The following is a 14,655-nucleotide window of genomic DNA, read 5'->3' as shown; positions in this document are numbered from 1 at the left end:
GTACACACCAGCAAAGCAGATTGTGAGCGGGGCCACGCGGACCCCAGAAGTCTCCCCGACGGCCAGGCCCACTGGTGAGGGACAGCCCTGTGGAGGCCGATCTCAAGTGGGACCTGGCCAGTCAGCCTTGCTGGACGGGCCACCGGAGTGGAGAAGGCAGCCCTGGGGTGGGGGGGGACGAGCCAGCTGGGTGCAGACCAGCTTCAGCTCTCCCTCCTGGGGCTGGGGGCCCCGCTGCCGGTCACCTGGCCTTTTGTGGCGAACCTGCACTTCAAAGATCCTTCCTCAACCTTCCCCCTCTTCCTCCATACTGACACTGTGAATGTGGTGAGGGAACCGGGGGAGGTCCTCACGGGGGCTTCTGAGCGGGGCGTCTGCTGTTTGATCACTCACTACGGCTGGAAGCTGTCACTCCCTCCCTCTGGGCTAGCAGCCAGACCTTCTTCTAATTAGCTGCTTCTAATCAGCTACAGCATGAGAAAGCAGGTGGCCTGACTCGGAAGACTGTGGACACCAAGCGGCGCTCCTGCCTGAGGTCCGGCTGCTCCCTGGTAGGATGATGCACTGCACGGCCAGGGACAGGGACCCTGGCCAGGGGAGGCCTTCTCTGCCCCCTCCCTGGACCAGCCAGGTTCTAGTAAATGAGCTGTCACAGGCCGGGTCCAGCGGTCCTGCCTCTGGGAGCTGGAAACTGGTCCCAGCTCTCCACGCTGGGCATCACCCACAGCCCGCGGGCCCCAGGACTAAGAGAACGTCCAGTCCTGGGAGGAGGAGGAGGAATGGGGGGATCTGAGCAAACCTGCCTTGTACAGGAGGCCAGGACCCAGCAGGACTTCCCTGGCAGAACAAAGGCCAGAACTGAACATAAAAACCATTTTTCTTGAACTTACTTTGGTTTTTCCAATTTGGAAAATCCTGTACGACACCTTGGGGTTTTGAGAACCAAGGGACATTTTATCATTATTATTATTTTTAAGTCTCAAGTTAGAGTGAGGGAGTTCCTTTAAAAAATTAGAATAGAGGAGGCAGGTTTAAAAGGAGCCTGGGAAATCAGGACAATGGCTTTAGAGAGCTGGGTCCCTGGCAGGGCCACGGTTCCAGAATGTGCTTCCGCTGGCAGCAGGAGCCAAGGGGTTGTGAGAGGCCCCAGGCCAGGCTGGGTCATGGAAAATCCGGGATTCTGGAAAGGAGGATCCACAGGACTTGAAGGGACGGCTTTGTCATCCCAGAAGAGGGCTGGGGGCCAGTCTGTGTGAGTGGCTGATCGGAGACCCCTCCCCACTAAAGAGACTGAAAGAGAGTCCCCTCCCCCCCCCACAAAGACTTTCCTAAAAACTATGGGCAATAAAAATGATTTCCTCTCCTCCCCCTCTGTTCTTTCTTTCCCAGAGCTTAGCGGGTCTGAGTGACCAGGCGGCCTCGAAGCAGCCCAGCTCCTCTGCTTGACGCTTTTATTTCCATGTTCCAGGGCAACTCCGAGCCCAAGCCACTCTGCAAAGGACCTATAAAAAGCTCCCTGTGCCCCCCACTTCCCCCGCAGCCCCTCTCCTTGACCATGACTTCAGCTTTTCCACAGCAGAGGTGTCTCCCCCTCAGACAGGTTGGTGAGGGGAGCCCACACCCACCCCTACAGAGGGAGGCCCCAAGGGAGGCTCAGCAGGCAGCAGGCAGCAGACAGCAGGCAGCAGCAGGCAGAGGGGACCCCCAGAGGCTTGGGAGGGAGGGAGGCGGAAACGGCAAGGCGTGGGCTCGCTGGCCCGGCAAGGGGCGGCTACCCGGGGCTGGGGCTGCACAGAACAATCCCATGTGTCCATTTTGCCCAGAAATTCTAATTTTGGGGATCAGAGGGCCTGGGTTGGCTCCCAGGAGAGCACACGCTTCCTCTGATGAATCTCTTCCCCACTCTGGGTCTCAGTGTCCCCAGCTGTGACATTGAGGCCCCAGATCAGGTGACCTCCCAGGGCTTCATCTGCTCTGTCCTTCTGACCTCTGTTCTGCTGGGTGGTGGAGGTTTCTGGGCCAGGTGCCCTTTGAGCCCTGATTCCCTACTTAGCAGCAGGGTGGCCTCGGGCAGGTCCCTCGTCACCTGGGGCTGGAAGAGGAAGGGGTGATCCCTCTGGAGCATTCCTGGGTGCCTGGCACAGGACACCTGCTCCTTGGCCTCAGGTGTGGCGGCCCCTGAAGACAGGTGGGCAGGGAGGCTGGACGCAGGAGCCAGAGCAGCAGCGCGCCCCTCGGATCCCGCCACGTCCTCTGTGGGCTCCAGGATGGACCAGAGACTGCGGGGGAGGGCGGGGCTGCTCCTACCTGGCCTGCCACTGCAGTGCTGCTGACCCAAGCCAGCTGCGGCCCCTTGGCGGACCCCAAGACCCATCTCCCCCTTCAGCTCTGGTGTGGCACCAGGTGACGTTGCTAGAGTCCTACAGCCACAGAGAGGCCACGTGGCCGGGGGCCTTCCTGGGTGGGGGCAGCTGGAGAAGCAGGTGGCAGCCCAGGCTGCCAGGGTTCCCCTGCATTTCAGATGGCGCGCTCTCTAGGCGGGGCTCCCAGGCCCATGCCAGGACACCTCATGTGCCCTTGGTTCCTTCCAGGTCACCGCCGCCCTCCGGGCTCTGTGGCTGTGCCCTCCAAGCCCCTGTGCCACCCCTGCTTGGCACTCCGGGGTCTGAGAGCTGCTGGCTAAGCCCCGGGCCCCCAACCTCTCATGTCCTCTCTGCCGAGGTCTGCAGGCCCCCGAGGGTCAGCTGGAGCCCCACCCACAGGGACCAGAAGAAGCTGGGAGCCCAGACTCCGGGGACAGAGGGAGGCGGGAGAGCGCAGAGCAGTGGACCTGGCCAGAGCTGAGCGGCAGACTCCGGGCGGAGGGGCGGCATGCAGATAACCCACGGTGCGACAAGGGAGTATTCCGATCACCTTATCACCTTTCAGTCCGGGCTCCCCCACGCTGCCCATCAGTCCCTGCAAGACAAAGGCCAGAGGCCGCTGTGAGGCCCGAGCCACAGAAGCAGGAGCTGGCTGGCTTCAACCAGGACCCTGTGTCGTAAGACCTAGCTCGCTCTCCCAGCCTGGGCTCACTGTCCCCGACTGCAAAAGGAGGAGGCAACCCCATCTTGATGGGCAAGGAGGGGAGGAGCAGCTGGCAGAGGTGACACCGGGGACAAGCCCAGAGGAGGAAGGTGCCGATGCCGCGGAAACAGGCCAAACTGGGCTGGCCTGGCGCTGGCCCGTCCTCATGTCCCCTTCCGCTCAGGGCTCACTGTTCCCCATTATAGTTCCTATGGTCCTGGCGATGACCCCCAAGCCCGGAACCATGCTGGACACGTGCTCAGCTAGAGGGCTGGTGTCCAATAAAGACATCTGGCTTAAATGACATACAGATGACATCTGGCTCTCCAGCCAGGGCGGAGCTGAGCTCCGGATCAATCAGCTGCTGTCCAGCACCCACAGGGCGCCCTCCCGCCTGCTTCCCAGCATCCCCTGGGGCACCCGCCCTTCTGGTGCAATGAGACCTGAACTGGGGGAAGCCCTTGTTTACCTTCATGCCCTTGGGTCCTGGGTAGCCGATGGGACCCAATGCTCCCATGTCACCCTGGGAAGAGAAAGAGGCAGCTATGAGAGGTGGCCCTGGGAGGCTGGCTGCGAGGGCGATGCCCGGGGTCCCCGGGGCTGGGCTCTCCAGGATGCAACTCCCTTGGGTTGATCTTGAGATTAGGAACATCTGTCCTTCTGTTCGCTTCCGCTAAAGTGCTGGAATAAATGTCACAGGATCCTGTCCAGGCCCAGGTCATGCTCTGCCCTCCGCCAGCACTTCCCATAGGCTGTCTGCTGGTCCACTCCCCGCTGGCCCTGTGCAGCTTGTGCTAGAGAGGCCAGAATGCTGCTGGGTGTCCTGCAAGGCACAGGTCAGTCCCCACCACAAAGAATTATCCAGCCAGGTGGGGTGGCGCATGCCTGTCATCCCAGCACCTCGGGAGGCTGAGGCAGGAGGATCGCGAGTTCAAAGCCAGCCTCAGCAATGGCGAGGCACTAAGCAACTCAGTGAGACGCTGTCTCTAAATGAAATACAAAACAGGGCTGGGGATGCCGCTCAGTGGTCGAGTGCCCCCAAGTTCAATCCCTGGTACCCCCCCCCAATAAAGAATTATCCAGCCCCAGTGTCAACAGTTCTGAGGTCAGGGCTGGGGGTGTGGCTCAGTATACAGGTCTCACCCAACATGTGGGAGGCCCTGGGAGGGGGGGGGAGAGAAACAGTGGGAGAGAGAGTTTTGAGTGAAATGGCAGAATTTTGTCTTAATAAGCCTCCCCCCTTTCCTCAAATCTCACCCTGCCCACCCCCTTCACAACCACCATCAGGCAGAGCCATATATTAAGCCCATGCCCAAAGAAAGGAGCCCCTAAAACTTTGGTCTTCTCTCCCTGTCCATCCTCTGTGACTGACCTAAGTGTCCAGCTGCTGTGTGACCTCAAACAATACTTAACCTCTCTGGGCCTCAGTTTCCCACTGAAGAGATTCAGGCTCTTTGGAGGCCCCTGGCAAGTGCCCTGAAGCTGAGGCGCAGCACAAAGGCTGCCCCAGGCAGCCAGGCTTAAACAGGACTCAAGTTCCTGCTGAGCTGCTGCCTGAAGACCTCCGGGAGGGTGGGAGGCCAAGCAGGAGGCCAGGTGGGAGGCGGGAGGGAGGCTGGGTAGAGGACGAGGAACCACATTCCTGCCTGACTCCCACAGAAGGGCCGAGGCCCATGCAGGGCAATGCTCTAAGAGGGAGACAGTGCCAATCTCCTGTCCCCAGAACACTGCAGCCTGGCCTCGGCCCTGCCCTGGGCTGGCTGTGTGGCCTGCTGCCCTCACTGGCCTGCAGGACTCTGGCTTCGCTGTGTTCAGCAAAGCCTACTCGCTGAGCCCCTGCTAACTGAGGAGCCATGTCACTCCTGTGCCTAATGACAATAATCACAGCACCCAAGCAACTCTGGTTGCCAGGCATTGGGCCCTTTACGTGCCTCAACTCAGTTACATCCACAGCAGCCCTTAAAGGCCAGTTCTGCTGCTGTGCCCATAATACAGATGAGGAGACTGAGGGTCTTAGCGGTCAGGGCTCCAGCAACACTTCAGAGCTGGGGCAGAGCTGGGGTTCCCACCAGGCGGGCGTTTCCAGAGCCCTGAGGCAGCTCTCCAGTCTCAGGAGAAGACTTGAGGGGAGGGAGCGGAGAGCCGGATCATGGCTGAGTTAGGAAGAAGAGCCAACCCTCCAAGAGGAGCACCTTACAGCCTCTTTGGCTGCTCCTGCCTATGCAGGATGAAGGTGGCCGCTGCGTCCAGTGGTGAGCCGAAAACACAGCAGGCTCGGGGAGGAGGCTCCCTGTCAGCAGCCCCGGGAACACAGGCTGCTCTCCCACCTCCAGGCCTGAAGGCCGCCTGCACAGGGACCCAACTCAGGCTCCATGGAGCGAAGGCTCCCCATGCCCCCTGCAGGACTGTCCCCAGGGGTCTCTGTGTGGCACTGAGGGTCCCTGTGGGCACCCAATCCCCAGGGTAAAGGGACCCGGCTGTGGGTTAACAGTGCTCCACAGTGACAGCTCCCAAGGGACAGGTCCCCCCATGAGCAGCACCCCTGGTCACAGATGCAGGGGGAAGGACAGAGGAAACTCAGGCCACTTCCCCAGAGGACAGTTCATGGAGCACCTGTCTAGTGCACCCAAGACACCCTCCAGTGTGGCTGGGGGACACTCACACACTGTCAGTCCCCACAAGATAGCCCGACGGCAGGCCTCCAGCCTGAGCCCGAGTCCACTTTCCGAGCTCTTGGCGCCTGACGCACTGCCCAGGCTCGAGACTCCCACAGAGACGACCACAGGCCCTGCCGCAGCCATCTGAAGGCCACCCGCCCCCCCCACCCGCTGCGGGCTGGCTCGAGGGCAGCTGCGAGCCCTCCTGGGACAGCTAAGTGCTACCGTGAGTGCAGGTGACCCACAGGCTCCCGCCCATGGCTCCCGGTGGCTCTGCGCAGGCAGCACCCGTCAGAACCGGCTCCCCTCCCCGGCAGACCCGCTGCACTTCAGACAACGGAGGCCCTGACCAGGGACCACCCAGACCAGGGACCACCCAGACTAAGGAGCTGGAGGCGGAGACAGGTCCAGGCCCCAGGTGCGTCTGTCTGTCTGTCTGAGCCCGCGGGAGTCCGAGCTCGTGGCTCAGGTGGGCTGGGGGCTCCAGGGCTGGGGCTGGCAGGGGCCCTGAGGGAAACCTGGGCCCTTCAGTGCCCCGTGGGGGTGCGGGCAGGCCCGGCCCTCTTTCCTGCCCCGCTGCTCCCTGTAGCTGGACATACTGGTCACCGATGGCCCCGGGCCTGGGCTCCTGCCACTTCCTGCGCCTGGTGTGCTCTGGCTGCCACTCAGCCCGCCAACGCCCATGCATCCTGGGGCCCCCAACTTCACTGACCCCAGAGGCCAGGCGGTGCCACCCTGTCCCCCTGAAGTCTCGCGCCTTTCACTCGCAGCCTTGCCCAGGTGGCCATCACCTACACGGCCACCACAAGTCCCACCACCAGACCGAAGGCAGGTGCCTGATCTGGGGACCTTACCTCCGAGACCCCAGCATCTAGCTGGGGTGTGGCCACAGGAGGTGCCCACTAAGGAAGGGGAGAGAGGACAGGGAACTGCCTTCGCAGGCCATCAAGCCTCCTTCCAGAAACACTGAGGGACGGTGACAGTAAGGGCACTCAGCCTGTCCTGGCTCCTGGGTGGTACTACCAAGCGCCATCCCTGGCCAGGGCAGCTCCTGGCACCTCAGCCCACACTGCACGCGGCCACTGCCTCTGTCCTCCTTAGAACTGGCGACCTGCGGCTGCGGTGAAGAGCTTAGCTCTGGAGACAGGCCCAGGCCAGCTTGCCAGCTGTGTGACTTCAGGCAAGGGCTCTGCCCTCTCTGAGCCTCGGTTTCCTTCACTGCCAAATGATGATGCCACTCACCACGCCCACAGGCTGTGGTGGCCGCCGACACTCAGCGGGGTCAGGTAAAGACGGGCTGGAGGGCCCTGACCAGCTTTATAGGCAAAGAAGCAGTCGGGTAACCATCAGTGACCGAGGACAGAGGCAGCCCACCACGCCCCAGGTGCTGGGCTGCTGGCCGGGTCACGTGTTCTCTGGGTCTCATTAACGTGTCTCTGAATAAAAAAGACAGGACCGGTCCTTGTGGAGCTCACTGGTTCCGCAGGCAGCCAGGGGCTCTCAGTTACTGAACGGTGGCCGTCCAGCAGGCTCACCTCAGAGGCGGCCCGAGCCACTGGAAGCTCATTGGAATTGGGGACAGTCAGGCCTGGGTGACAAGTGCGAGGTGTCCACTCCCTGCAAGGTCCAGCCACAGGCCTTGGCTGCTGAGCCCAATGCGCATCAGGCACACACAGAGCAGACGGACGCTCTTCGACGCTAGCTTGTCCCCTCCGCAGCGGGGCTCGGGGACGCTCGGCCTCAGCCTGCACGCAGATGGCCTCAGCTGACCAGACGGCCCCGGCTGAACCTGAACCTCCACTAAAACCATTATCAACCTGTGGAATTCCCATCGCTCAGCTGGAAACCCACATCCGCTGGAAAACCGCAGGTGACTCACCTCCCTCCTCCTCCTCCGACTCCTGAGGAGAAACCTCCTTCTTCCTACTGGAAGGGGGCGAGTTCTCCCCATGACAGACCCTGCTGCTCCCGAAAATTCGGGGTGCGAGGGGACACCCGCCTCGGGCACGGTGGAGACTCAGGGTCTCAGGGCCAGCCCTAGGCTCCCAGGTGCAAGGACACAGGACTTCAAAGGTACCCAAACGGGGGAGGAGAGGCCAAGAATGGCAAGGGCGGGGGACACAGGCGAGTGAGGTCACAGGTGGGAGGGATCAGCTCCTTGGAAAGTGACATTGAGCAGAGGGCAGCATTGAGAAACGCGGGTGTCCAGATCCTGCCCCCAGCCAGCCCTCAGAAGGGGACAGGAAGAGAGTGCCCTGCTCTAGGAGTTGGACTCGAGGCCTCCATCAAACCCCATTCTCTTCTGCCTGTGTGTGTCCTTGACTCGGGGCCTCAGTTTTCCCGTCCGGCAAATGGGATTCTGCCAAGAGACATGGCAAATAGGGTCGCCAGACGGGATGTGAAGGACAGGCCACCCAGTTACGTTTGAATGTCAGATAAATAATGAAGGATATTTTAGTATAAATGTGTCCCAATACTGCATCTGACATTCCACAGTGACTGGGCGTCATGTATTTTGTCTGGCAGCCCTAGTTACGGAGAGCAGAGGGGAGGCGCTCCGTGAGCCGAGGCCAGGCGGGAGGGAGGGCTGAGCCTTAAGAATCTCTGCAGCCACGGTGTACCTTACCACTCTGGGACCCGACCTCGCGGACGCTGTCACAATGACAAATAGGACACACGCCAGAGGCGCAGCCAGGTGTATGAACCTCTCTTCTCGAAAGCTCTGGGGACCGGGATTCTCAGGAAGAGCAGACAGTGACCATCTTACCCCTGGAACAGCCTCTCCCAGGGATGGTGAGGATGACTTGGGCTCAGAGACAGGAAGACACTGAACGATGAGGGCTCTGTTGGGTGGACAGGCCCCCGAGGCGAGCGAGGGAGCCTCCAACCCCAGAGGTGTCCCAGGAGGACTTTAATGACCGCATGACAAGGGGCTCCAGAAGGGACTCCTTCGGGGCTTGGAAAGGGTTAGACTGCAACTTCCAGAGAATTCTCCCCCTCTCATGGCAGACAGGTCAGCCACCAGTGCCAAAGGAGGTGCCTGGCAAAGTCCTGCTGAGTGGCATCAGGGACAACACACGTGTGACTCACAGGTGGACACTCCCAGTCCCCAGCCATGGCGGGCATCACTAGTCCACGGCAATGCTCTCCCCCACCAAGGTCCAACATGACTTCAAAACCTTCCTCCACTCAGTGATCCAGACAAGCACAGCATATGTACACACAGGCGTGTGTGTGTGTGTGTGTGTGTGTGAGACGTAATAACAACAGCTAAGCCGGGCACAGTGGCACACGCCTGTAATCCCAGGGGCTCGAGAGGCTGAGTCAGGAGGATCACAAGTTCAAAGCCAGCCTCAGCAACAGTGAGGCGCTAAGCAACTCAGTGAGACCCTGTCTCTAAATAAAATACCAAATAGGGCTGGGGATGCGGCTCGGGGGTTGAGTGCCCCTGAGTTCAATCCCCAGTACCAAAAAATATATAAATAAAAGAACAATAGCTATTATGACCACACTTCCCGAGTGCTTGCTGCGTACTGGGCACTCTGTGCGAATTGGCTGATTTAAAGCCCCACGACAATCCCCCGAGTTAAGCATTAATATTATCCCCACTTTACAGATAAAGAGGTGGAGGCACAGGGAAACCAACGCACTTGCTGAGCATTTCGATTAATGGTGGGAGCCAGGACATGAACCCAGGAGGTCTGGCTCCAGGGACCGCCCTCTTGGCACCTGCAGTTCTGACATGATGACCTAATTCACAGGGGGGTCCCCGAAGCTCGGGAAGGGGACCCACAGTGAGGTCCACAGAGCCAGACAAGGCCAGGATTTCAACACGGGCTCTGCTCCCACCCACCTGGACACGAGCAGGTTTGCACAGGGACCTCTGGGCCTTCTCCCCGGCACTGGCCAACCCCGAGCCAGGGGATGCCCCAGCCTCCCTGGGGCCTTGCTCACTCCCTCTGAGCAGCATTTCTTGGCACGTTGCTGCGTGGCAAAGCTGGCCCATCTGTTAAGCTAGGGGACAGTCTACCTGTCCCCCCCACATACCACCCGGACTCAAACTCCATAAGGAATGACCCAGAGGAGAGCAGATGGCTCAGACCCTGGGGGACACTCTGCAGGCACCTCCAGCTCTCGCCCCTCACTGGCCCAAGGCCGGGACAGGCCCTGCTGTGGGCTGATAGGCTGCTCCTCGAGGCCGCCCAGCCAGGCCCGGCCCCAGGCCCTTCCTGCTTCTGCAGACAGGCCCTTCAGTCCTGGGCATTTCAGGAGATGAGTGACTGATCATGGCCGCACCCTCTCTCAGGAATGACTATTGTCAGTGATGAATAACAGTAACTGATACAACAGTATTTTCCACTAATTATTTACTGAGGGCCAGATCCCGGGCCAAGCAATATACTTGTGTCACCTTGGTTAATCCTCACAACCAAGAATCCCAGGGGATTCTACTTTCATCTGCATAGATGAGAAAACTAAGGCTCAGAGAGGGTGAGTGATTTGGCCTGAGTCACACAGCAAGGATTTGGCAGAGCCATGACTTGGTTTCAGAGTCCATGCTTTGAGAAGAAGGGCCCTAAAGATTCCCAACATGGTCCAGAGTCTCAGCAACTCTGCCAGCCACTTCCTGCCTCTGGACAGGAGGCCCCTGTTGAACAGGCATGCTGTCACCTGTCCAGACCTCCTTGTAAAACAACCAACAAAGAGCAAGTATAAATCCACACTGGCAGGCATGGTCCGGCATTCACCCTCATTTAACTAATGGAGAAGCAGGCTCAGAGAAGGTGGGACACCCACCTGGGGTAACACAGCAAGACTTTCCGTCCTCAGACTCCTGTCCAGGCTGCCAGTCCTGATCCCCAGGCCTCTCCTCGGGGACACCTGCCTCTCCCCCACCCCCAGCCCCTAGGCTGCTGTGTACTTACAATGAGGCCGGGGACTCCTGGGGGCCCTGGCAGGCCCAGTTCTCCCTGCAAACACAGACACAAGGTGGTTACGCATCCTGTCTCCCTCCAGGACCCCCACCCCGCCCCGTGTGGGCATCTGGGGGGACACTTCAGTGCTGACCACCCCCTGCTCCAGTCCCAGGCCCCAGGGCCTCTGGTGTGTGGCCTGGAGTTGGGACAGTGCCCTTCCTCCCTCGGCCATCAGTTTCCATCTGTAGGATGGGAGGGGGTCCCCCAGCCCTTGCACCCTCCAGTGTCGGTATGAAGAGGGCAGAGCCCCCGCCTGGGGGTGTGGACGGAGGGGCCGCTGCCCTCCCCAGAGGCACAGCCGGGCTTCCCAAGGTGAAGGGATCTGCTCAAGGTCAGGGCCCCCCAGTCCCAGGCCCTCAGGCCTCCCCTGTCCAGCCCAGAGAGGAGATGGGGTCTCGCACATGGCTCACCCCCAGCCTCGGCCCCCCAGGTCTACCCAGGGCTCACACCAAAAAAGACAGGTGTGGGTGGGGCCCAAGTTCAAATGGGGAGTCGGAACCAAAGAGGAGGCCTGGGAAGGATCAGCAAAGGGCACTGCTGGGACCCGGGGGCTGTGCTCCCCTCTGCCAACCCCGGGCGGCCCCGACAGGGGAGGGGCACAGCTCCACGGGGAGGAAGCCGCAGCCTTGGCCTTGCAGCGGGGAAACCTGGGCAGAGCCGCAGGCCCCCATCAGGTCTGCCTCCGTTCTGCTCCTCTAGGCCCTAAGGAGGCACATCCCTGCCCCTCCCAGGGAAAGTTCTAGAAGGTTCTCTACTGACATGCTCCAATGGTTACCCAGCAAGTGAACCGCTGAGGAAACGCCCTGACTTCCCCTCCCATGTCACCTGGCATGTCCCCTCCCCTCTCTCCTCACTGTCCCCAGGAGTCTTCCCAGCTCCCTGGGTCTTGTGCAATGGATGGGGAGGGGTCAGGACTTCTCTGTGGGCAGGGACCGCCCTGTGGCTACCTCGAGTCTGGTCGGCTGGACACCTTCCCTGCCCTCACTCTCTTCTCACGACAGCCCTCTGAGCCCTCCGACCCCCACCCCCAATTAACAGATGAGGAGACTGAGGTTCAGGGAGGTCAGGGTCAGTCCAGGCTCACAGGCCGGGCAGGCAGTGCAGCAGCATGCAAACCCAGGTGCACCTGGCTCTGGGGCCAAGGCTCCACCCCCAGGGAGCAGGGAGCAGGGCGGGCGAGCCTCCAGGGGAATCTGTGAGACCAGAGCAGGTCAGTTGTGAGCGGCTGCTCAGCGGGAAGCCCCCAGGAGACAGCGATCAAGGCGGGTGCTGCAGACAGCTCTGGCCCGTCTGCACCCCCCAGGGCAAGTCTGCACCCTCAGGCCAAGAATGCCAGCGTTCTCCCAGCTGGGCCTGCAGCCAGGGATGGAAGGCGCGGAGCAGACCCAGCTCCCCAGGGCAGGCTGACCTGGCTCCTCCACGGGACAGAGCCTGGGCCTCGGATTATTTACACTCTCTATAAACAGGCCGGCCGTGGAGATTCCTTCGGAACGTGGCCCATCTTTCCAAAGACGGCCTGCGACTCGTGTGCATCCCCAGGCCGCTGTGGCCGTAAACATTTCTGTTGCTTCTAAGACGGCAGAAGCTGGGGCCTCTCTGGTGGGCAGTGACCCAGGAACCTCCCTAAGCCCTGGGGCTGCGTGCAACCCAGATGCCCAGCGGGCTGGGACTCTTCATGGGGTGTCACCCAGAGTAGAAAGGAGGACAGGCTCAGAGAAGTCATGTAACTTGTCCAAGGACACCCAGGCAGCAGGTCATGGGGTGGGATGTAACCCAGGTCTCGGACCCCAAAGTCTGGGCTCCTGATCTCTTCTCTGTTCCTAAACACTTGAAGTACTTACAGGGTTTCCATCGAATCCAGGGGGGCCTCTCTCCCCAAAGTCTCCAGGGAAGCCCTGGGGGCAGGAGAGAGAAACATCTGTAGGTCAGTGTCTGGAGCTGCAGACGACTTGAGCCACACCCCAGGGGGACGCAGGGACAGTGTCTGAGCAGTCTCATTCCCTCGACCTGACAGCAGCGGATCCTGAGGTCACCCTGCCATCAACAAACACCCCCACACAACACTCAGGGACAGGCCACTCTGGAGGGCCCGCCCGGTGACCTGCTTCTTTTCTACTTAGAGTCTCTGGGGGGAAAAAAAAAGGTACAAGCACCAGCCCCCAGTCCGGGTCCTGGTCCCAATGACGTGGGAAGGACACAAACTGGGGACTCAGGGAGCCTATCCAGGCCTAGAGCAGCTGCTGGCTGGGACCTGACAGGGTCCTCTCCCGGGTTCCTCAGTGTCCACACTGGTCACTCCCAGCTCAGATCTGTGATGACAATGCACCCTTCAAAAGTCACCCTGTGGCACCAGGGTCCCCATGGTACAGATCAGGAGAAGTTGTAAAGTTGTGGCAAGGCCACACAAGGTCACACTGCTGGTGTGGCACAGCCTGGGCCACTCAGAGGCCCTGAGGTCCCTCTCTGACCCCACCCTGGAGGCCACACCAGGCCCCTGGGGAGCCAGGCAGCTGGGAAAACAGCCGTGGGGACAGCTGTGTGCTGGGGGCCAGCATGTTCCTACTTCAAAAGGGAAGGAGCCCGGCCTGCTGCCGGCCCGCCACCCGGTTTTCCAGGGAGATTGAATGAAAAACAGAGCGCAGGTTTTCCTGCCGAAGACCAAGGCCCCGAGGCGCAAAGAGGCTCGGAGGTGACCCGCCTCTGGTTCTAAACTGCGGGGGTCTGGAGGGAGACGGAGCCCTGGAGGGAGACGGAGCCCTGGAGGTCAAGCGGGAGACCAAAGCCAAGCAGCCCAAGGCCTCTGGTGGCCACCCAGAGACGAGGCGTGGGCCCTGCGTGCACATCCCTCCCGGGTCAGGCTGACAGCCTCCTCAGGAGGTCTGGCATCAGACACAAAGGGGAGGGGACAGGGACGCAGGGAGGGCTTCAGGGCACAGCGGGACCTCAGGGTGGTTGTCCTGCGCCTGGAGGGAGGGGCTGCTGGCTCCATTCAGCAGTCGGGGAAGTCGAGGCTCAGCGAGGACATGTCACGTGGCCACATCACATAGCCAAGGCCACAGGGCAGCAGCGTGTGCAGCAGAGTTGAGCCTGGGCTCCACCTCTCTGGACTCGGTGGCTCCTGGGACAGCCCGGGGGGCGGAGGGGACAGGCAGCAGCTGGGCACACCCCGCTGGCCTCGGAGGCGGGCGGGGGGGGGGTCTGCGCACAGGCCCATCTCTGGGGGCACATGTCGCTCCACCGAGCTTCCTCTCCCCAGATCCTCTCCCCAGATCCGTGGAGTCCCCACTGGAAAGTTCTAGCTCCCCCCAGTTCAAGGACCTCACCAGGTGGACTGTGGCCAGGGGCGTTTCTGAAGGTTCCCACCTCTGGACTTCAGGGATTGCAGGGAGGGGCCTGGCAAGAGAGGAGGGCCAGCCCTCGGGGGACAGGGGCTGCTGTCCAGCTGGGCACCTGGCTGACCACTGCCCCTGGAGGCCTGACCTGAGAAGTCCCTGTTCTGTTCTCTAACTCAGCATCTAGAAATGACCCTGGGTGTACCCTAGGCTGGCCGTGTGACCTGGGACAGGCCTCCCTGGACTTCCTGTCCTAAGGGTCCTCCCAGCTTGGGCAGAAGCTGGACAAGGCCAGGGAGGAGGGAGCCCCTTCCCCTAGGCACAGAAACGCCCCCGTGGGGCGAGATGGAGAGGCGGCAGCAGCCCAAGCCCAACCCAGCTACAGAGGCCACTGGACCCTCTCCAGAAGCAGCAAGAGGGCCTCCATCCCGTGGGCCTCCACCCTGTGGGCCTCTACCCCGTGGGCCTCCACTCAGAAGCCCCAGCTGGTCCACGGACCCATCCTGCTCCTCCCCCCAGGGACCTCTCGCCTGCAGCCCAACGGGGAATACGGATGAGACATGCGGACAGCTAGCAGCTCACAGAAACATGCAGGCAGCCTTGGAAGCAGGAGCCGGGAGGGAC

At 61.1% G+C, this 14,655-nt stretch overlaps 1 protein-coding gene across 2 annotated transcripts in view; it reads right to left on the bottom strand.

Moving 5' to 3' along the window:
- Col27a1 (collagen type XXVII alpha 1 chain) overlaps positions 1–14,655 on the bottom strand; it is a 125,939-nt gene that overhangs the window by 58,680 nt on the left and 52,604 nt on the right. For both annotated transcript variants that reach the window (XM_046451416.2, XM_046451417.2), the window contains 4 exons: positions 12,541–12,594; positions 10,649–10,693; positions 3,536–3,589; positions 2,914–2,958 (listed from right to left, as the gene is read on the bottom strand). In XM_046451416.2, the coding sequence (XP_046307372.1) occupies positions 2,914–2,958; positions 3,536–3,589; positions 10,649–10,693; positions 12,541–12,594 (198 nt within the window). The remainder of the gene's footprint in view (positions 1–2,913; positions 2,959–3,535; positions 3,590–10,648; positions 10,694–12,540; positions 12,595–14,655) is intronic.

This window comes from Marmota monax, unplaced genomic scaffold, assembly GCF_021218885.2.
Source record: "Marmota monax isolate L192 unplaced genomic scaffold, Marmota_monax_Labrador192_F-V1.1 WCK01_AAM20220418_F8-fsc00020, whole genome shotgun sequence".
Taxonomy (NCBI): domain Eukaryota; kingdom Metazoa; phylum Chordata; class Mammalia; order Rodentia; family Sciuridae; genus Marmota; species Marmota monax.
This window is presented reverse-complemented; position numbering and strand designations above follow the sequence as displayed.